Genomic DNA, 22,717 nt, shown 5'->3' on the forward strand with positions numbered 1-22,717 from the left:
GCCCACTGAGCACAGTACATATGTTTTTATACAATATGTCAGTGTGTAAAGAAGGGTCCACCTTAATACTGACATACATTTTGTGGGCTGAACCACATGAGAATGCAGTCGCCTATCAATACACTAGGAGACATCTGAAGCATCAGGCACTTCATGAATATTGGTTCACCCCACAAAATGTCTGCCTCCGCTGTGTGTAGAAAATGGGTCCATTTTAAGAACAATGTTATAAATTATAGTCTCTTGGATGTCAGTGTAGCACAGAAAACAACATTGAAATTTCCCAAAAGATTTAATCAGCAGCAAGAGATTAAACATTACAGTAGACATGTATTTTTAGACATTTCTATTTAACATACATATCAACAGCCATCCACGAGGCACAACACTTGCGCACACACATTTTGAGAATTTAGAGCAACCATATAGACTGTAACTCATCCTATTGTTGCAGTAATCTCATTGCCCTAAATTCCACTCTCCACTCCATCACCAATCACTCACATTTCATTTCTTGTATGCATCTGTCTCTTTACAAACATTATTGTTGTGATAACATTAAATCCCAAACCTGGAATTCCATTACAGCAGAAAAGAACCAGAGAAGGGTGACAGCAGGTAGATGATCAGTGGGTGGGAGCTACGCCTGCAGAGACTGGAAGTGTCTGTTTTAGGATTAGCATCTGACTGTAACTCAAGTTCATCCCTGTTTGCCCAAAGCTGGTCAAATGTACAGTGAATACTACATTGTTACCTAGGAGAACTAAGCACCATAGAGTATAGTAGGGGTAAATTACAAGCAAGTAAAACATTTGCCTGACTCTATAAAACTATTCTGCACGCAGCCACTAAAAATAAACAACTTTATCTATAGGAACACTTTTTGGTTATTATATCCTGTCAGTTTTAATGCTTCTAAAATAGGAGCCATTGTTTTCTATGGTCAAGCAAAACATCGCTTAATGTACTCCACAAAGAACAGACACATACTCTCTTGGTTACCAAATAGCCCATATGACAAGAGCAGCAGTCTGTAGTTTGTACGTTATGATAATAGCTCACGTACTGGCAGTTTTTAGTCTACAGGTTACAACTCCACTTCCCATTCACCCTAACCAGACCATTTGGCAGACAATATTCATTGCTAAATGTGTCCCTGCCATTTATTAAAAAATAAAACTATTTTAACTGTAATCAGTTAATATAGCAATGAATAAATCACTAATTAATCACTTCCAATACCTTTACATAACTAGAAACAGCTCTTCCTTTATAACCTTCTCATGTGCCATATAATGATTTATTAGACGTTCCTTTAAAACAGACAACCCCTCTCAACAGCTTTCTAAATTTTCTTACAGGACCCCATCCTATAACGTCCCCTATTGCTCCATATACATTTTCCCTGTAACTCTTAAAAGTGCTTCATATAAATTATCTCTTTAACTACTTCAATCTTCAAATAAGTCAGAGGGAGGAAGCGTCATGTAGAACTACAAGTCCCAGTTGACTTTTACTTCAGTTGTTGTTAAAAGGCAAAACTTGCCTAAATGTCCCCTAACTCCACTTACTGCTTTATAAAATGAATCTATTTGGCTTAGGCATAAAATATATCATTTTATAGTTCTCTTGTTCTTTTTCATATAAATCCTATATCAACTCTTAACAGCTCAAGGATTCTCCATGTTGTCATACCTAATGTCTCTTTACAGTGGTGTCAGGAAAACACTTAAAGAAGGACATCCATAATGAGGTTCTACAGATACTAAAAATAAAACCCACATTTTTCTTACATACCACAGCAGCTTTGTCTGATTAATACAAGGTAATAGGAGTGTGCAATGCAGGATGGGAAGATTTGACCCATTGGAGACCCCAGCAGCTCTAGCAAATGCTGAGTAGCAGGTAAGTAAAAGTTTGGCTTTTATTTTAACTCTTTGTATCCCCCCCAAAACTAAATTCTGTACTTTGGGATAGTTAAACTTTAATAAAGCAGCCATTATGTGAGCTAGTTCCTGGCTATTATCCTTGTTTGTATTTACTCTTATGTAGTCTGAAGGATTCTTAATAGATTGTAAGCTCTTGTGTGCAGGGATTCCTTTGTGAACATCCTGCTATGACATTGGCCATTTACCTTTGTATTATGCAAATATGCATTGTATTTATCTATATGCAATATTACATGATGGCCAAATGCTTCCCTGACAAGTTTCCTCTCTTATTATCCTTCAACACAAGCATAAAATGCAACAGAGCCAAAATAGTAAAATTACACTGTAAAAACAAAAAAAAAAATTCTATTTAGCCTTTTACTTATGAAAACCTCAATACAATCTTCCTGCTATTTGGACCCTGCTTCCTGAGAAAATTATTTTTACAACGAATAAAAGTCATACTATTTTGAACCTTCTTTTAACAGCAGACAATAAATACTGCCTAGCTGGATCATATCCTTCCTAGAAACATGCAATTCATAGCCACTATTAAAGAGAGGACCTGTCACCATTAAGACAGTGGTGTTTGATTTGTTTAAATATAAATAAGTGCACCTAGGTGGTAATGTGCGCTATAAGATTGGTGACGGGTTCTCCTTCGGAGCCTAATAGTATATGTACTAGAGATTAATGACTGGATTGGTATTCTTGGAAAATAATATAAGAAAACATGTAATTAGTGACATGATCATTAATCACAGGCTGTGAGGCATTACGGCACTGCAGATAAATAAATTCTTTCCATCTGCTTTCATAGATCTCTGTTATAGATTTGGTTTGTGGTACAATTTGGGAAATTAAAAGAATTAAAACATGGACGTATTACTTCCCACTCCAGTGAACCTGAACCTTTCAACAATAAATCTGAAATTGTCAACACTCTAGAACAACTTTACTGAATAGAGGTTTTTTTGTGGACAGAGGGGGCTGGTCAGGCCTACTAAATAACATTAAATATAAAGTTAACCTGACTATTATGAACATACAGTTTTACCCCCTGGTATTAGGAATAATAGCGGTAGCCTTCATACACTTCCCCTGCCCTGAGAATGTACAGTATTGCTTTATAATGGCAGTCACCTAACGATGCACATGCTGCAATATTACATAATGACAGTGTATAAGTGTGCAATCCAGCTTGTACAGCTTATTCATGTGCGTACTGTAGTGTTATATTTGACTCAGCATGCTTATTTGCAGGAAAAGTCCCAACCTAACTCACCGACTACTAAAGCATAGCTTGAAAGATATCAGCCACTGGCAAACTGCTTGTGTTGACCCAGGATAATGATACTTAGCTCATAGAACATGCTCATCCACAGGGATGTTCTGCCTGTACCCCTGAATCAGAGAACAAGACCGCTTGCAGAGCTCTCCAGGAACGACGGTTGGGTGTCTGTTTAGGTGGAGAGCCTGCATTTCTGTAGTTAAGCGGGGTGGGGATGCGAGAGGGTGACTTATCTGGTTGGGTGTCTGCCCTAGGCCGGATCTTTGGGCGCAGTTTTAGTTTGTACATGGAAGGGACTCTGTCTGGGCGTTTTAGGGTTTTCTTGGGTCTTAATACCACTCCGCTAGTGTCTACTTCAGCAGCTGCAGAGGGCTCCTCTGTCTCCACTTCCTCCTGCAGGTCATCAGGAGCAGGTGGGCAGGAACTATCATCTGAAGAGCTGGATAGGGCTGGAAGTCTCCTCCAAGTAGACGCAGGAAGTGCTACATTGTTCCCATCCGCACTCTGCTCCCTTCCACCTCCGGTAATGTAGAAGTTGAGTGAAGAAGAAGATGAGCTAGAGGAGCAGTACGCAGAGTCTATAGGAGCTGGCTCGCAGGAAGGTGGACTTAGTAAGTTTGCAGCTCCCTGTGATCCTCCGATGTTTTCTGATGCTCCCAGAAGTCGAGAATTTTCCAGGAACTCCTTTTCAAGACTACGATACATCTGTTGCTCCTGGCGTACATCCAGAGGAACAGGTGCATATGCCAACTGTCTTCGTGCATGAGTTTTTGGGGGCTCTGTTTGGGTGCGAGTATTAGGGGGTTTGGAAGTTATAGGACTTGTCCATGAATGTTGTCCATCTTTGTCCCGAGTAATGAGCAAAACGGCTTTCTTGTTTGTTGGGGGCCCTTGACTCCGGGCCCTTCGATTCGGAGTCCCAGCACTGGATATACCTTGGACCCTGCCACGATCAGGCATGGCAGGTTGGGATGCCTGTGGTCGCCGGGGGAGGGGACCTCGATCCTGGGACTGACTGCGTGTTACAGAAGAGCGGAGTCCAGGTCTCATCACATCGCTTGATTTTCTGCCAGCTGGGGCGCTCTGAACAGAGGAGGCAGAAGAGTCACTGTCACCAGAATAGCGCCGTAAGCGAGGAGGCCTGAGAGAGAAGGAATGAATGAAACTTGAAAAAGAGAGAATGTAAAGATTAGCAAAAGAAAAATAAGACAACAGAAAGAAAGAAAGAAAGAGACAAATGGGAATATGTGAAAGTAAGGATACTTATTACAGATAAAAAAGTTAAACAGCGAGAGTTTACATTAATGAAAAGTAATACAAATATGCAAAATCACAAGTTATACAAATAATATAAACTCTATTTATGGGAACAGAGTATAACACAATTAAAAAGCTAAGTCAGAAACAGCTATAATGCTATATAGTACTAGAGATCAGTCAAAGCATGCAATGCCAGCTAGCAACATGTAGTGAGCCCCTAAAGTAAAAAGCACAATTATCTAGTAGAAAGCATGAAACACAATTTTTTACATGCAGCATTCACAATTCAATGGTAAACATTCCCATGATGTGAAAGAATCATTAGGATCACTAAACCTAAAAGAAAATTGTTGCTTTACAAAGAATTATTTCCCCACAAAATAAACCATACCTTGTTGTCAGTCTCTGACAACTTCATAAATCATTTTTATTTATCTTCCATATTTTTAAAAAAACATGGTTTTGTAGAGCTCTTCTTGAAAGACAGGAGCTCACAAATATCCTTTGTTCCAGGATATTTACTTGTTAATGCCACTGCTGGGGGTTTTCATGATAATTTTGCTTCCAGATGGCAGAAATCCTATTGCTATCCATGTCCAATATTTTATTTTACATACAGCACGGTGGTTTAGTGGTTAGCACTTCTGCCTCACAGCATGAGTTTGATTCCCGAACATGGCCTAAGCTGTGTGGAGTTTGTATGGTCTCCCTGTGTTTGCTCGGGTTTCCTCCTGGTGCTCGTTCCCGCCCACACTCTAAAACATACTAGTAGGTTAACTGGCTGCTATTTAAATTGATCTTAGTCTCTCTTGGGGGCATATTTATGAATGAGTGCTAGCAAACTTTCACTCTCTTTAGGTAACTCCAACGCAAGTTGGAATGTGCCGCATATTTATGAAAGGTGCATTGCAGCAGATATTGTGGATATCTGCTGCTTTGCATTCTTTTTCGTTTTTGGGAGCAGTCACCATTCAATAAAATGGTGACTGCTCCGTTCCGCAATCTAACAAGTTCTGAAAAAAAGTTTTTTTTACGGTAACGTGTTATGCTAATGCTGCCATACATTATCATAATTGAAAAATTTCAGTGCTGTCAGCTCTGCTCCGAAGAGCAAAGCTGGACAGCGCATGTCTGGAGGGATCACATGATCCCTCCCTGTCACTCACCGCTCTCTCTCTGCAACTATAGTTGCAGAGCGAGAGCAGAGATGTTTGTGCGCATGCCCAGGTCTCCGAACTGCACATGTGCAATTGCAGTATGAAGAACAACGAAGAAGACAAGGAGGAGATCCGGAGACAGTGCATTACGAAGAGAACGTGGTAAGTATTTTTTTTTTAATCACAGAAACACCAGTTTATCGGAACTGCTGTTTCTGTGTTGTGTTCTTCATAAATTTGAGAAATAGTCCAATCCTTATCAATGCGATAAGGATTGAAAACTATTTTTCACTTTTTAAGAACACTGATAAATGTGCCCTTTGGTCTGTGTGTGTGTATGTTAGGGAATTTAGACTGTAAGCTCCAATGGGGCAGGGACTGATGTGAGTGAGTTCTCTGTACAGCTCTGCGTAATTAGTGGCGCTATGTAAATAGCTGCTGATGATAATAATAAGGCTGATTCTTTTCAAACTATTAAAGGAGGTTCTTCTCATCTTCCGATCACTTTAATTGTATGTGTCCACTTGCAACTTTTACCAGATACATTGGGGTTTATTTTCTCTCTCTTATTTTACCCACCAGTTGTGCCCTTGTATCCTGGGGTACAACATAAAACAGTTTTCTGGAAACAAAATGCAAAGCGCATAATAGGCTGTATCATGTTCCATCGCAACACAAATAACAACAAAGGGGAAAGTACAAGCAAATATATAAATGTCATGTGAACTTTGGTCAAAATATTTATTCATGTGTTGCCCTTATAAAATACTTTGTAATACAGGTTTCCAGAAAAAATGAGTAAGTAATGATAAGCATAGTCAGGAGGATTCTTCAGTTACTTCAGTTCTGCTGTCAGTAACCATGCAGTTAGTCAGCTGACTTTCCATAAGACTTGGCATTCTCTAATATATTGCAGGTCTGTTTCTTTGTCATTCCATTACTTATTAATACATTCCTATTTAGACTTTCTGGTTTATTAGCATACCTACCTTTTCTTAAGTCCCTAGGTTTTTAAACTCTGTACAGGGGGGAGGGGAGTTAGGGGATTACCTGACTTAAGTAATGTCTGTTCTGCAAACTGAGCTTTGTCCGGCACTGCATTAAAGGAACACTAACCCTAAAACACAAATATACCTACATATATATATATATATATATATATATATATATATATATATATATATATATATATATTATAATATAATATAATGGCTGAGTATGCATGCTGTATTTGAAATCAGGAGCAACTGTAGAAATGACTGTTATGTACAGTAGACATTAAGAACACCCTAATAAATGTTTTTTTCTAGAAAAAAAAGAAACTTTTTAGTTTTTTAAATGTCTATGTATAATCATAAATGACTATAATATTGACAATGATTGATTAATATTTTTTTCTATGCATTCTTTTGAGATTATATTCCACATAGGTATAGTACGTATCCTGCAGTGTCTGGTCTAGTAGAACAGAGCAAACCTACTTGTTGACTTTGGGAGTATGCAGAGCCGAGTTACGTCCAGTTTAAAACAAACGCACGTTGCGCTCAGTATATGCGCCTTAATGACTCAGGCCCAAGATGTTTTGCATTGTGTATATGCAGGTTTACATTCTTTTGTAGCTCTCAGCTACTTCCTGCGAAACGTGGCTAAAAGAGGCTGACCACAGTGTCCTTCAATGGGATTATTGACAAGAAATATATTCTGTTCTTACAAGATGTCCAACCTTCTACATATATATTTTTACTTGTTATTACTAGCACTTTTATATAACTATCTTGTTTTGTGGTTCTCTAATGTCATTGCAATGTCTGTAAATCTAGGGTAATTCCAGGTTAGTCATCTATTCTCTTTAATATAGTTTACTATAGAAAACTCAGATTTTACTGTAAATATTTATTTTTCACAGAAACATGCAAGTGTTTAAAAGAAAAATATATACACCAAACATTTGGAGATCGATAAATGAAAATAACCACTATTTATTTGCCTTTACTCATTACTGTCAATTTTATGAAGATTTCCATGTTGAAGTGTATGTTGTATAACAGTTTACTGCCAATTATTTCAATTATTAATTATTTTAGGGTTCATTCACTGCTACCTTTAAATCATAGTCATGGAGATTGGATATGATAGTGTCCCCTTTAGTACATGACATGCTTTACATTGACAATGAAAAGGTATTACCTATAGCAGTTAGAAGCACCTGCTTGTTAGTGTGAAAGAGGCATTTCAGCTTATTTATATGATTGACTAACTGGAGGGAATGAATCATGCTTGACAAATGTGTCGCTCATTTTTATTAATCCTTAGAGAGGTTATATATCCCCACAGATTAGGCTAAATATATCACATTTGGCTGACACTGCCCTTATGGCATGCCATAAAAATAGAAGTTGTGTTTAAACAGAAACCAGAAGAGTAATGAACTATATAAAAATAAAAAATACCCCCACCCAACATTAGTGTCTTGTAAACTACCCCTCGGGGTGATAATGCCACAGGGTAGTGTCCACCAGGCACTTAATTGATTCTTCACTCACTAATAAAAGGGGTTTTGGAATAAGCATCCATAGGGTGAGTTCTGAAATGCCATTGATTACAGTAGGATAGGTATAATTGTTCAGCATATTTAAAATATGGTACAGAAATGCATCATCCATTATTATTAAGATGCAAGTGAGGACTGCTCTCCCAGACTTTGGCAGTGTCTTGCACTGAACAAAGAAGGGATTAAATGAGGCAATTAACAAAACTTGGCGTGGAGGTGAGTCTTATTGCGACAATTATTGGGGATTACTGTGATAGGTAGTGACTGATTTAGTACCTGTCAAATTAAGCCCCGCCACCACACCTGGTGTTGTTAATTACACTTATGGCCTGCGATCATCTAATGTAATACACTACCAAAATCTACCCCAAAGGCCCAAAAACAGGTTAGATTTCCTGAATTAATCTAAGGTGCATGGCAGTCACAATGAGTGTGTCAATAACTGACAAAACTATAATTAATCAGACTGCTCAAAAGATAATTTGCCCCAAAGGCCAAAAGTGTGCAGAGAATGCTTTCTATATATTTATATATCACAAAACAATTATACTTAATTTAATTAAGCAATTGGTGTTAAACAAGTTAAAAATCAACAATTTTTTTCAGTTTAGTATATTTAAATTGGTTTGAATTGGGAAAAATGTCAGCTAGCCATTGAGTAGTACAGTGTTGGCTAACCTGTGACACTCCAGGTGTTGTGAAACTACAAGTCCCAGCATACCCTTCCAGCAATAAGCTGCTATATATTGGCAAAGCATGCTGGGACTTGTAGTTTCACAACACCTGGAGTGTAACAGGTTAGCCAACACTGGAGTAGTGGATGAAACTGGTCAGGGCTAGTAGATGGCTTAATACATGTTTGGTTATGCAATCACAGATGTTTGGGTTAGTTCACATTTTATTACAAACCTACTGACCAAAGTCCATCAATGTGCACCACGACTTTGTATTCCTTGTAATCTAATCGTGGTAAAGCAATTAGCCAACATTTAGTACTGCTCAAAGGTACAGTGTGATTGGCAGAAGGCAAGTGACACAGGATAAGAGTTCATACCTGAATGAGTTAATGCCGTGCATCCCTGGACGCTCCTTCTGTGATACTGGGGCCTTGGTGGTGCTGTTCAGGGAAGATGTTGCAGCCGGAGCAGGACGTTGTGGAGTGTTTGGTTCAGGGTTCTGGATGCCTCTGGGTAATCCCTCAGAATAACGTCCCCTAGATGGGCTCGATGTGCGGGGAGGTGCAAAGTTGGATCCGCGTTGGGGGGAAAATGTTATGGGACGTGATGTCTGTGCACGATGGGCTGTGGAGAAGGAGTGACAACTTATGAACACTGATGAAGTGGGTACTTTAAATAAATATGTTATGGTACCAGACTGCAATGATCTGATTGTTCAGCAGTCAAGATGAATGACTAGACTAAGAGCAGGGAAATATTAATTTCCGGGTCAAATGATAACACCACAAACTCCAAGAAGGTGAAGTGGGGGTCATCGTTTAACCTGGTTTTCTGCCACAACCCTTCAAAACCAACCTAATAATTGTTACGAGCCTGCGTCCCGGCCGTCGCTATGGCGACCGGGACGTCATTTCCGGCCATAACCCGGCCGTTGCCGGGGCAACGGGCAGACGCCTCAGCGCTACGTCCCAGCGATGAGGAAGCCGGGCGCATGCGCTCATTATAGATTCTAGCCTGCGGGCTGATTATCCTGCTCATTAGCTAGGCAGGGGGCTGTATCTAAATTCAGAGCTAGGCTCTGATTGGTGGCCATTAGTACTTAAGGCAATGAGGTCTGCTTCCTCATTGCCGGTTATAGCTTCTGTGCTCCAGTCTGCTGACCTGCCTTTTCCTGCTCTAGTCTTGAGACCACTTCTGATTTACCGTGTATGACCTTTGGCTTTGAACTGACTCCGCTTGTGTATCCTGTGACCCTGATCCCTGGCCTGTTTACCGTTTCTGCTATCCGCCTGTGACCCCTGACTTCAGCTTGTTTACTGATACCGCTGTCTGCTGCCGGCCCTTGACCTCTGCGTGGACCTGACTCCGCTTGCCTGGGTTCTCCCCAGCCGGTACACACTTCACGACCCTCTGTCAGTCTGCAGCCCAGTCTGTCCCCACCATCAGGGGCTCCAGTGAACACCTGACTGGCAGAGTAGATTCCGGGATGTGTTGTGCCGGCTGGAGGGGTTCCTAACAATAAGATAACATCTGGATTGTATGGATTGGTTAAGGTGATTAGGAGCCCAAAAACGATACACTGTTTGATCCATCAAATTGATCTCTGTGTATGTGATAAACTGAGAGTTCTTTCAGGGCATGTACCTATTGCTATCCTTCCCACATGTTTCACGCCATTCACAAGCCGGTAAAGAAACACAAATGAAGCTTAAAAGAAGCTAAAAATAGGGAACAATTATCTCTAAGAATAATGTTGATTCCATGAATTGGACTATGAAGAGAACACAGGATGGAGTATAAACTTTGCTTGCATGGTGTTATTTCTATTTTTATGTCTGTTCTTTATAAAGCCTGCAAGTAACTTCCTCTTCTCACACTCCCTTCTTATACCCCTAAGCAAACCCAACAACTGATTTGACATATCCTCAACGCTGAAAGAGTCAAAATTCCTCACACTGAAAAAACTGGATCTCCGACCTTAAATTCCATCACTGAGGTGTTTAAATTCCATCACTGGTTTGTTTATGAGATCAAACATATATACTGTGTTATCTCTAATACTCAATTTACCGCAATCTGGTTCCCTTGCCTAGACCACTATGGGGCATCACCACCGCTTTCACATGGCCTTTTGTAAAGCTGCCCGCCTGGAGCGCTTCTTTGCCCCTGTAATATCACTGATCAGATTCTGTCATGTTTCTACTACTAAATAGAAATGAAAGCTAAGACCTGATTGGTTACAGCCCCATGTTATTAAATAAGCCACACAGTGCAGTGGTACACTATCATATTACAGTAATACTCACACATAAACTGACATCTGCAAGGATCATGTTTGTCCAGGTAATGTTCTAGAGTATCCCAGCCTCCTCCGACACGTACCATAACATGATTCCTTAGAACCTGAAGAGGGAGTAAAACAAGTTCTATTTGAAGGCCTAGGGTTAAATGCATTATATGCTATGTATAGGGTCAGGTGCTTCATAAAAATATCTGTACCGTACATAAAACAACAACTAGGGTGCAAACACAAAGCAGAAGTGATGATGTAAGAGGAAAACGGGGAAAAACTGCTGCAAACATGGGGAAGAAGCTAGCCAACACTGTCAGGCCGGTTGACCTTTGAAGAGTCAAAACACATATTACTAATGGATGACATCCGAGAAGGGACGTATTTAGAGGAAATGAGGTAACTTGACATCACTCCTAAATAATTTAAGTTATAACTCATGTTTCACGTTTACTCAATCACCAGTTCTCTTGTCAGAATTCACTGGAGAGAGACTGAGTTTCTTCACCAGATAATTATAGTGAGGCCTTTTGCTATACATATACACCCCAGATCCAGCAATATATTCCTGTGCACACACTGTAATTTTCTAGCGTGTATCATAACCCAAATACAATGTTTCACTATCAATGTATGACAATTATTGTGTTTTCTGACGAACGGTAATAAATTTTGTCTAGCAGAGTTCTTGGACAGGAGAGGGGTTTTGATTTTATTTACACACTTCAGATCCTGTGATGTTATCTAATTGCTTTATTACATAGCGGCTTGTACTTTATGTAGTTAACGTGGACCCTGTTCGCGAAGGAGAGAGGATTAAATTCACTGGGGTCCTTATGTGTTATGCTCTCTCCTGGGCCAGCTTCTTCCAGACTGCACAGCTGGAAAACATAAAGGGATAGAAGAAGGTGCGAGCGCCCTATGCTGACGTCAGAGTCTAACTATCAGACTGCACTATAATTGCTCTCCTACTGTGCGATCTGGAGAAAGCTGGCCCACACATAGAGCATACAGGCTGATTTTATGCTTTCTCCAAGGCAAATTGGGTCACTGGGAACCCTGTTTTTAAAGGGCAAGACAATGGCATCAAAGAAGCTGGTGACATTGGGCCCTCTTAAAATAATGTGCAATTGCCATCTACATTATTAAACCTTGCTTGAAATTGACCTGTCACTATGAATGAATATTTTGCTATTCAATAGTACATCAATAAATAGAAAAAAATATTTTGCATTAATGTGACTAAAATTGCAGTATTTATAGATCATGTTTTTAAATGAATTTATGCCTACCAGTTGGGACTTCTCTGTTATGAGGACCATTTATAAAGGGCTATATGATGTCTGCTTAAATACTTTGGATATATGCACATCAGCAGAATGTATGTCAGATGCTTCTCTTTACAACTTGACTGCTCTAAACCTATAGTAACATTTCCAGTGCAGTAGGTGTCTGTGTATCAAGCAGGGTACTTTGGCTTATGTAGAAGCTTTGGGGAAATTTCTCCAGAGTTCTTCTCTGACAAACTGGCTCTTGGTATTGCTTCTCTGGCTTTTGGCTAAGGCCAGTGTAGATGCCCATGTACACTGTGGGACATAAAGGGGTCCCCATTGGTCATAAGGTCGGTTGCTGGAAGCACAAGGTGCAGTGTGCCCCTGGACGTCTGAACAGGCACTGGTGAATGAGAACACCTTTCACGTTGCACAGCGCTTTTTTCAGCTTTTTATTTGTTTGCACTGGTCTTATGGCTGGGCAAAAACTAGGTTTATACATACTGACCATAAGGCAGGGGTGGGGGGGAGGGGCTTCTGACACTTGATTTATTGATGGACAACAGCACTTGAGCACCTAGCACTTTTTTATGCTTTTCATTTGTGTGTCACGTTTTTGATGGAGTTTGGACGTGACCCTTATTGGCCGTTACTCTCCCTATTTCATGGGAGGGTCACTCAGGGCAGAGGCAGGCATGAAGACAATGGCCCCCTAGGAGGCTTAATGGCTCCAGGAGTCGGGCATGTCAATAGGCCCACACTAGATTCTGTGAAGGGGCATTATGGCTCCGTGGGTTGGGGAGAGATAGGGCCAAAGACCCAAAGCCCACTGTACAGTCAAAGAGTGATTTGAAGCCACGTTCCTCGGGCTTTAGTGTTTTTGGAATGTAACAAAGATGAAATAGAAGAAAATGATAAGAATTTAGATATCCATTTCCGTAACATTAGTAACCAGAATATCAAGTTTACAGTTCTCTATATGCTATGGGCACATTAGAGAAACTCACACTCTTACCCGCACGAAGATGAGCGTGTTACTGTCTCCAACCTGATATTTTCCCTCTGACACTTTTATCATAGGAAACTGAGAGGGACAACGGCAGCAACCTAATATCTCACGGACCTGTGGGGGAAAAAAGAGAAAATTGTCAGGAGACACCCACAGAGGGATTATACCACATAGCAAGAGGAGAGGGAGCTCCCCAAGTGTACACTGCTGTACAAGCAATGGGCTCTCAGGAGTTTCTCTAATACAATGAAATGGTGTTAATTTTACTCTTAAAAATGACAAAATATACAGAACGCTACTTTTCGTGAGGTTGGAGTAAGTACCTCCAAATTTAACTACATTTTAGCATTACTTTATATTATATTAATAATCCAATCATTTGGAGGTAAATCTGAAGGCAACATTGCACATTTCAAAACCACTTCTGTCATTTTGACTTAAAAGTGGTCTTAAAATGAACACATTTGTGAAATTGGAGTTAAAGTGTTGTCATTAAAAACTAAAGTTACTAACAGTGTTAGATCTGACTCCACATCTGTAGCTTAAGTTTGATATTGTCTTCCAAAACATGGCAAAACAAAGGTGGCCTCGGGCATTTTGGCAACTTACTATGTAACTTTTTGAGTGCTAGGTGCACTCCCAAACACAGAGGCTGGTTCCTAACTGTTGGAAATAACTTATACATTTTCAGTAAATGTGTCACAATACTTGCTAAGTTGTGATAAACAGGAGAACTGTTCATCAAATACAATACCTTTATGTTTACAGAACTTACTGTACTGTGCAATGGAAACATCTGGTTTAAAGGGACATCCTACATCTCTTGTAATAAAATCATTCTATAATGTGCAAATGGCCTCATGCTGCATAAAACAAGGGATTTACTATGAAGATAGATTTTTGTTTTAAATCATGTCATGGGTAAACCAATTAGGCTTCTACTAGTGTTAGGTTTGTTTTAAGGAGATGAACCAAATGACACATTATTGTGTCGTGGACACATAAACAGAACATGGGACAAGTCAGTTTTATACACACACACACATATATATATATATATATATATATATATATATATATATATTGTGGTTTGATTTCATGTTTTTTCAGTTTTTTTCAGAGTATCATGACACTTGAGTTCAGTTTATTTACCAGAGGAAGCCTCATCACCTTGGAGATATACAAACATGTGGGAAAAGTCTGCAGACTGAATCCACATGTAAGAGGTGCAGACAGGAAACGCTTGTCATTAGATCACTTCCTTTAAGGAGGCATAATTGTGTCTGCCTGCAAACCTTTTTATATGACACACTTTCCCTGCACCACAACTGCAATAAATGTAAGTTTATTGTTCATCATAATGTAGCGTTCAGGAGACAATCTGTCAAATCTAGAAGTCAAAGTGGTGCCTCCATTGACAGGAATGGATAATGACTCCTAAAATTTAGGAAGCGGCAGTAACTTTTTCCTTATCTTTTTAAAGCTTTTTATTTTCAAGCGTACAGAGGAATATAACAGTCTGAGGAGGTGACATATACTTATACAGTGGTCTCTGTATAGCCTCACAAGCTTAATTATAAACATCAAGTAAAGAAAAATAGTGATATGTTTTTTTTTTTAGGTGTCTTGATAACCTAGCTCCTGGGATTTGTCCAGCACTGATGGACAGCTGCAAAATACCATAGCCAACATTGAGATCTCTATTATTTTCCTGAATTAAAGAGCTTCTAGGTCACAGTGACCTGAAGTTACAGACCTCTGGAATAATAACAATGCAATATAATGACATACATGCACCTAAGATCCTTATTTATTAAACTGCACTAGAAAGTGATTTTTTAATTGTCTTGAAAAGCGAAAATAAAAAAATCATCCTTATCGCTGCATTTTATTGAGATGAGAAAATATTGCCGTCTAGTGATAGAAACTCTGATTAACGGAGTGGTAAGGGTTAACTTTCAGTTTCACTAGTTAAAAAATAAAATAAAATGTAAAAATAGATTAAAACAAGATATGACATTGCAAAAGCCATTGAACGCTGAAAAAATACTTCTTTCAAAGAAGAAAGCATTTTTACAATCATTTTAATCTGGTATCGCCATCCTGAGATTGGGGTAACATAACAAGTATTGTTAAATAGGCTTTCCCATGCAAAGGCATAGGGAAGCTATCGTCAGCCAAATATTCCCTTTGATGTATTGGGCGAGGCGAAAAAAACCCTATCACTTTCAAGCACAGTCTTCATCACCGGCATTAGGGCTTCCTCCTTTGATTAATAAACCCCTAGAAGTTCTATAGTAAAATATAGGCTGCTTGTTAAATCCCCACTCCCAATAGCACACATCTTCAGCATCTGCTATCCCCCATCACTTTGCAACTGCATATTTAATCTCAGAAACTATTATATGCTGGCTAATGTCTGGATAATAATGGTACTAAACACAGACAAGCAAAAGAATCATAATAGCTCTAGCTAAAAGATGTCTGTTTTGTCTCTAATGTGATTAATGGTTCATAAATATGGAGTTACAAGAGTCTACCCATCTCAGTCTTTGCTGATTGGAAGCGGACATAAGATTTCACAGTGGCCAGTACCGTACAGAACAGAAGATGTAAGAAAATAACATCATAATGGAAATAGGTAATCTCATTTTCTATTACAAAATAATAATGTAAAAAAGGTTTGTGTGATGGTTTAGATAGAGGTTTGTGTTGCAGGGGAATCCATATACTTATGCGGACCTGTTACCAGGCCCTGTGATGTCATATTTAGTGCTTTGTGCAAAAAGAAACAAACATTATAGGACGTGATGACTGGTCAGATTCAATGGAAGCCAGTAAATTAGTAGTGTTAAGTTGAGGCGACTGCTGGTGCATTATTGCTGATCAATTATTTTTAGGAAAATGCTGAAAATGACAGAAGATTAAAAAGCATAATATTTACTACATAGGGGGTGGCTCAGTGCTTAACATAAAGGATGCCCTACCACATCTGTGTGTCTACACACCTGCGTTTTCACATTGGGATTTTAAGAAAAATACATCTAATTATACATGTAACCTTAAATATACTACACAGATGCTGTGCAAATATCTGGTTCCAAGGAGCATAATTTGCACCCGACCTGTATAGTTCCGGAATTCACCCTCATAATCATGTACTTTACCTCTACGGGAATGTCACTGCCCCTCCTCTCAAACCACAAAGGGCCTGCAAGTGTCAGATATGTGTCACTGCAAGTTGTGCACATGTGCACTGCGACAAATAGAGTGTGAAATGCACAATTACATTGCACAAATGCACTTGCTTCCAACAATAATCAGGCCCATTGCCTCTGATAGAAATCGACAATTTGCTCCCCTGAATTATTGGATTCTGAAATAACCCGAAAAACTAAACATAGCAAACAGTTATATATGTGAATGTTACATATAAAACAGAAATGACAGAAGTCTAACCTGCAAATTTGACAGCCATGGTTAAAGGTGACCTTCAGCCTAGTCATATTTCTATTCAATACTATGTGTCTACTTTCTAAATGAACATTACAGGCACTGGTGGTGGTAGGTAACTCCTGGACCTACCTAACTTACTGCACAACAGAGGGTGCGACAGGAAAACTAACAGTATACGCTACATAAAAAGCTCACCAACTCATCCAAGTTCTTCAGATCACACAGGGTACGTGGAGGCCGAACAGGCATTTGAACTCGTGGATACCCCCTTTGTTCTGTGTTTGGTCTGCCCTGGCTAAGTTCCTCTTCTATTTCCTCTTCCATTTGGATAAGTGTTGGTGCTGGCATGCCGAAGCGTGCCCCTCGCCGGGCTACCTCAAGCAAACACAGCACGAAACTCTTCTCTCCCTTCTTCAGCACCAGGTCATTGGTTTCAAACATCAGCACTTCTGGAATGCCGAGTTCCTTTCGGCACCAGCCAATAAAGTTAGATACATTATCCCTAGCCATAAATGAGCCTGGAGCAGCACCTTTCACTTGGAATATCACCTCCTTTTGAGGTAGCCTCATACCGGCAGCAGCATCTGGATATTGTGTTCTAAAATCTCGTGCTAAGCGGTTCAGATTGTTAGCATGTTGGCATAGAGTGTAACCAGTCTCCAATGCCTCCAGAAAGTTGCCAGCTTCCATGTCCAGGTCATAAAGCATATTGAGCCAGTCAGTCAGATCCTCCTTCATGGCCTCCAGATACTCTTCGCTGGAGCGGAACGGTCGTATGCTTTTGGAAGCAGATGACTGGATATGGCTCTGATCTGCCATATCTCCTCATTCCTCTCTTCAGTGATCTGGCCAACATACAACAAAACATATTCTTAGCACCATCAATATATTACAAGAATTATAATGACATATGAATTAACTTTCAGGATGGTCAAGCTAGCAGGGTCCACAAACCAACACGTATTCCATTATATCATTTAACAACAGGTTTAATAAGGAAAATGTTATGCAGTGACCTGAAACTCTTTTTTTATTAGATTAATCCCAAGTGCAATGGAAACTGCATGACAAAGCAACATATGCATTAAAAATGTAATGTAAACATCCCAAACAATGGTCATAGAAGAAAGGACAATCAGATTGTATACAATGCCACAAAATTCAGGTTACATACATACCACCACTGAAAGGGACATTAACATTTCAAACTGTGTGTGTGTGTGTGTGGGGGGGGGGTGGGGGGGATGGGGGTATTTCGTGGGTTCTCACCTAAAAACAGACGTCAGTTTCCCAGCAGAAACTTTTGTGGCCTATAATCTGTATGTACTCAAACCCCCCTCAGAGAGTATCCAGAGAGGGGGGCTCTGTTCTATTACCACACACCAAAAGTGTTCTCATTTTCTCTCGGGACTCTCTCTAGTGCCACTTCATCGGCTGGTAGGACGTCATCACCTCTAGCTTCCAAATCCTTGGCTGTCACATGCAGTCCCTCCCTCTTTTGGAGATTTTGTGACCCAGGCTGGTGTCTTCTCCTGTGAACGGGTGATACCAGTGCTTCCAGTTGGGAACCTGCATGAAATGAATCTCCGGTATTCTGCAGTCCGGGCAAGGCAGGAGAAGCACAAGGAGGGGCGTTGGAGAAGAGACTGCAAGAGACAGAGCCTCGCCCTTTGCACAAGGTTAATCAGGCAGTCTAATCCCCTGCCAGTAGCAGCACTCTGCTTCTCAGTCTTACTTAGCCCTCCGCCTGTCCTAGCCGTCACCTGAGCGCCACACTCCGCCAGCCAGCATCCTTGTCACATTGTGTTACCTTCTCTTCCTCTCATGGACCAAATGATCACACAGACTCCAGACGTTGTACCCAGCAGTCCCTAAACCCGCTGCCCTCCTCTCTACCTCGGTAGTTTTGCTGGGAGCTCTGGGAGTGACAGTAGCATCTAGAAAAGAAAGCGCTTCATTACAACTTCCTGCCAGCCTGGGATGTCCATTCATTACTAAGACAGAGAGGCGGGGGGGGGGGAGATCCGCATGGATAAGGCACAATCGGGATCAGTCTGACTACATTTATCCCGGGGGGAGCTAGAAGTACATTAGGGTCCAGGGACACTTATCTCTTGCCCCTAACCCTAGGCACAGACCATGGTTTGTATTATTACACACTCAGACTTTCTGTACTCTGATGACAGCCCCACGTTCAATTCTATTATAGGCAAAATTACAGAGGACGGAACCTGTTATTTAAGTATGACCGAACCCACAGCTGAACTGCAATTGTCCAGATACTGTAATACCAGCTGGATTCCTGCCACCCGCAGCCTGTAAAAGAAACGTCACCACTTTAATCTCCTTACACTACTGAGAGCAGAAACAAACTCACTGTGTATAAATGTGACCTTTTATCAAGCACATGTTATAGCACAAAATAGGTTTTATTTTATTTTTTAATTTTAAGTAAAGGTTATTACTGCAAACTAGGGGTTAATAAAAGCTGCCAGCATCATGCCGCTCTCGGGGCTCTGTGGCTTTAAGGATGATCTCAGCCAGGCAGAGGAGGGCGAGGCTGCCTTGTTTCACGACTCCAGACTCTTTGGCCTCTATCCCAAGTTTAAATATTTTAACGTCTTGGCCAATGCGGAAAAAGAAATAAAGGCTGGGATTTTAACCCTTGCAGTAGCATCCAAAACAATTCAACACATTGTTGTAAAGTAGCATGGGCTTGGCTGCTGATATTATTTAAACAAAATACATATAATAAGGACAATATATTTAGAGAACATACACATTTAATATTTACTGTTATATTTTGAGTAGGAGGAGGCAGCAAATGTGAAAAAAAGAGGGAACCATGTATAACTAGTTCTTCATTCTGTAGTATTCTCATAATTACAAAAATATTTTAAAAAAAAACCCTGAGAAAGTTTCTGTTTGTACTGGAAAATATATAATGTCTTGTGCATTCGGGGGCTTTTATAGTGTTTAACTGTAGCAAATTTTTTTCAAGCAAGAATAAGTAGCGTTAAAAATAAAAAAAACACTAGTTGCAATGGTAACACATGAAGAAACAATGGTTTCTAAGGGCCTATTTATGAATGGCTGCATAAGCCCCCCATTAAAGGTGGCGTTAACCATTGGGGTCAAGCTCCGAAAAGCTAGGCTGTTTTTTTTTTTTGGAGCTTGTGTCCATGGGGACTGTCCAAGACGACAGTCCCCATGGAAAATTATGGAGAGTGCAGTTGATTGCGAAAGTTATCCTAAAGCAGGAGATATCAGGGGTTTCAGCTTAGTGATCGCACAATTGGAGACAGATTCTTCACCTATGTAAAATACCCTATGGCATATCACTGATATTTAATAATATAGAAGCTATGGAATGGTTCTTGCACTGCATATATCTATTCTGTATATATTGAATATCTGCAAAAATAAATAAAAAAAAGCCATGAATTCAATCCTAAATGTTATCATTTGAAATACAGTAGTTAAACGAGATCAGGCTCAAAAAAGTAAAAACTAGGGGCCTGATTCATTAAGGATTATAACTTGAGAAACTTCTTATTTCAGTCTCCTGGACAAAACCATGTTACAATGCAAGGGGTGCAAATTAGTATTCTGTTTTGCACATAAGTTAAATACATGAACAAACAGTCAGTATTTACCTTATGTGCAAAACAGAATACTAATTTACACCCCTTCATTGTAATATGGTTTTGTCCAGGAGACTGTAATAAGAAGTTTCTCAAGTTAAGATCCTTAATGAATCAGACCCTAGATTTCTTTCTGGAGAAACCAGATTCAGACTTTTTGTGAAATAGTCTAATAACAAAAACCAATAAACTGAATGTAAGGATCTTGTTGCTAAAATTACACCTCATCCATCTACCCCAATATAAAAACCACAGTAAAGTTATGTTTTCTCTTTAAACCACAACAACATACTGTAGATTTCTTTACTAGATCACAGACAAGAGGTCTTTTCTACACTAGTGTATTACCACTACTCATAACAAGGCCACTCAATAAAGGACCTCAATTATCATGATTCAGAAGGGTGTTTTAAATGTATACAGGATCAACATAATAATTTTATGTTTTGGAAAATAAATACAATGGATTCTTATTAACTTAAGATTCTTACCTTACTACTTGAGGGGTTTTAGACTTCTCTTCCAAGACCAGCAAGAATACCCAATAATCTTACAACACATCAACATTACAATCAGACTTTGGCTCAAAGAGCCTAACATGATCATGATCAGACTCTGCCTTAAAGAGCATACAAAGCCTGCCCAATCGAAATCCTGTTGGAGGCAATGTGGTATACCAGGAGATATAATGCATATATTTTGGAACTGTACTCTCATCAGACCATTTTGGGAACAGGTGTTGGAATTAGCCAACAAGGTCACTTCTCAAAGAATAGATCCCGCTCCGGAGGTAGCCTTGCTACAGCACTTTCCTCCACAATTTCCTATACATGCCAGATATGTGTTTTGCCACATCTTGATTGCTGCAAGAGCAGCCCTGGCACAGAACTGGAAATCCCCAAATCTGCCCATGTTAAATAAAGTGATTGCTAAAGTACAGTTTAGCTTTGAGATGGAGACGATGGGGATGCCGTAATTCCTCCTCACCCCTAATGAAGTGGTTTGCCTGGCATGTGTATACTACAGAGGGTGAGGGGGCAATCTTGGCCCAAGCTGACTCGGTGCCCCCACTTTCATCGTTCTCCTTGAATGTTCCACATAGAGAAAGGATGACCCACTGAGAGTTTGATCTCTACAGTTCTGTTACATAATTGACCTACAGAGTTTATAGCTGGTACTGTACTTTGTATTGTAATTTTGGTACTGTGTAAAGTGTTCCTCCCCACTATGTACCCCCTCTTCCCCTCTCTTATTTTTGGCCTTTCCCCCCTCCCGCCCCCCTTTTCTATTTTTTTGTATCCCTTAAACTTGGAAGAAAAATAAAAATATTATTGAAGTTAAAAAAGAGCATACAAAACGGTAGGCGTGCAGGCATCTAACTTATATCAAAAGGAATTTTGTTTCAACCACCGCTGGTGCCTGTGCTGGGTTTACATGGACTGCAATGGGAAGGTGGGTGAACCAAAATGATAGTCTTTGAAAATGGTATAAACATGGCTGTTTATGGACTATATAATTAGAGGGTTACCCAATCAAAGAGGATATTTCTTCCTATTTATTATTCATGGCCTCTGCAGCATTTAACACCACTGACCACCCTCTGTTCTAGCTCTAGAAATCCCTCCGATCCCTTGGCCTCTGTGACACTGCATTCTCATGGCTCTCCCCCTATCTTACCTACTGCTCCTTTTCTGTCCCCCACCCAGCCCCCTTCCTGTCGGTGCCCTGCTCTTCTCCCTCAACACTTCTTTCCTTGGTGATCTTAGCAGCTCTTGTCCTCCTCCAATACCACCTCTATGCTAACAATAACCAAATTTACCTTCCCTCCCATGTCACCTGTTGTGTTTCGGCAATCTTGTCTTGATGTCTCAGCACTTTCTTAAAATGAGCATTTTGAAAACAGAAATCTTTGTTTTCCCCCTTGTCAAAGATCTGATCGCCTCTTCAGTTTCCATTGACAATACCATCCTCTCCTCTGTTCCTCAAGCCTGCTGCTTCGGTATCATCCGTGACCCCTCCCTTTCACCTGCCCCAATCCTTCTGTCGTCATATCTCCAGAATCAGGCACTATCTCACATTGGAAGCATCCAAAACGCTCATCTTGATTACTGTAACCCTTACACGCTTCACTTCCTAATTCAATTCTGTCCTCAACACTGCTAATTTTATGTAACAATTTC

At 40.0% G+C, this 22,717-nt stretch overlaps 1 protein-coding gene across 2 annotated transcripts; it reads right to left on the bottom strand.

Annotated features, from left to right (window-relative positions):
* Positions 1-273: 273 nt before the first annotated feature.
* On the bottom strand, positions 274-19,128 carry GAS2L1 (growth arrest specific 2 like 1). Of its 2 annotated transcripts, none has more exons than XM_075213536.1 (6): positions 18,163-19,128; positions 17,089-17,738; positions 13,444-13,551; positions 11,174-11,270; positions 9,245-9,491; positions 274-4,387 (listed from the first exon to the last, which is right to left on the bottom strand). In XM_075213536.1, exons 2-6 carry the CDS (start codon positions 17,710-17,712, stop codon positions 3,307-3,309), a joined length of 2,157 nt encoding a protein of 718 aa, XP_075069637.1. In that variant the 5' UTR covers positions 17,713-17,738; positions 18,163-19,128; the 3' UTR covers positions 274-3,306. The 2 variants fall into 2 exon arrangements, with proteins under 2 accessions (XP_075069637.1, XP_075069646.1); XM_075213545.1 differs by having other exon boundaries at positions 274-4,363; positions 18,163-19,113.
* Between the last annotated feature and the right edge of the window lie 3,589 nt (positions 19,129-22,717).

The sequence above is a fragment of the Mixophyes fleayi genome, chromosome 1 (genome assembly GCF_038048845.1).
Source record: "Mixophyes fleayi isolate aMixFle1 chromosome 1, aMixFle1.hap1, whole genome shotgun sequence".
Taxonomy (NCBI): Eukaryota; Metazoa; Chordata; class Amphibia; order Anura; family Limnodynastidae; genus Mixophyes; species Mixophyes fleayi.

Bases quoted from the DNA above. Each gene is read 5' to 3' on its own strand.
- GAS2L1 (XM_075213536.1), bottom strand. From the start codon at position 17,712: ATGGCAGATCAGAGCCATATCCAGTCATCTGCTTCCAAAAGCATACGA. The intron at 11,271-13,443 runs GTAAGAGTGTGA...CTCCCTCTTCAG, and splicing joins ACACGCTCATCTTCGTGCGG to GTTCTAAGGAATCATGTTAT. The intron at 9,492-11,173 runs GTGAGTATTACT...CCTTCTCCACAG, and splicing joins TTGCAGATGTCAGTTTATGT to CCCATCGTGCACAGACATCA.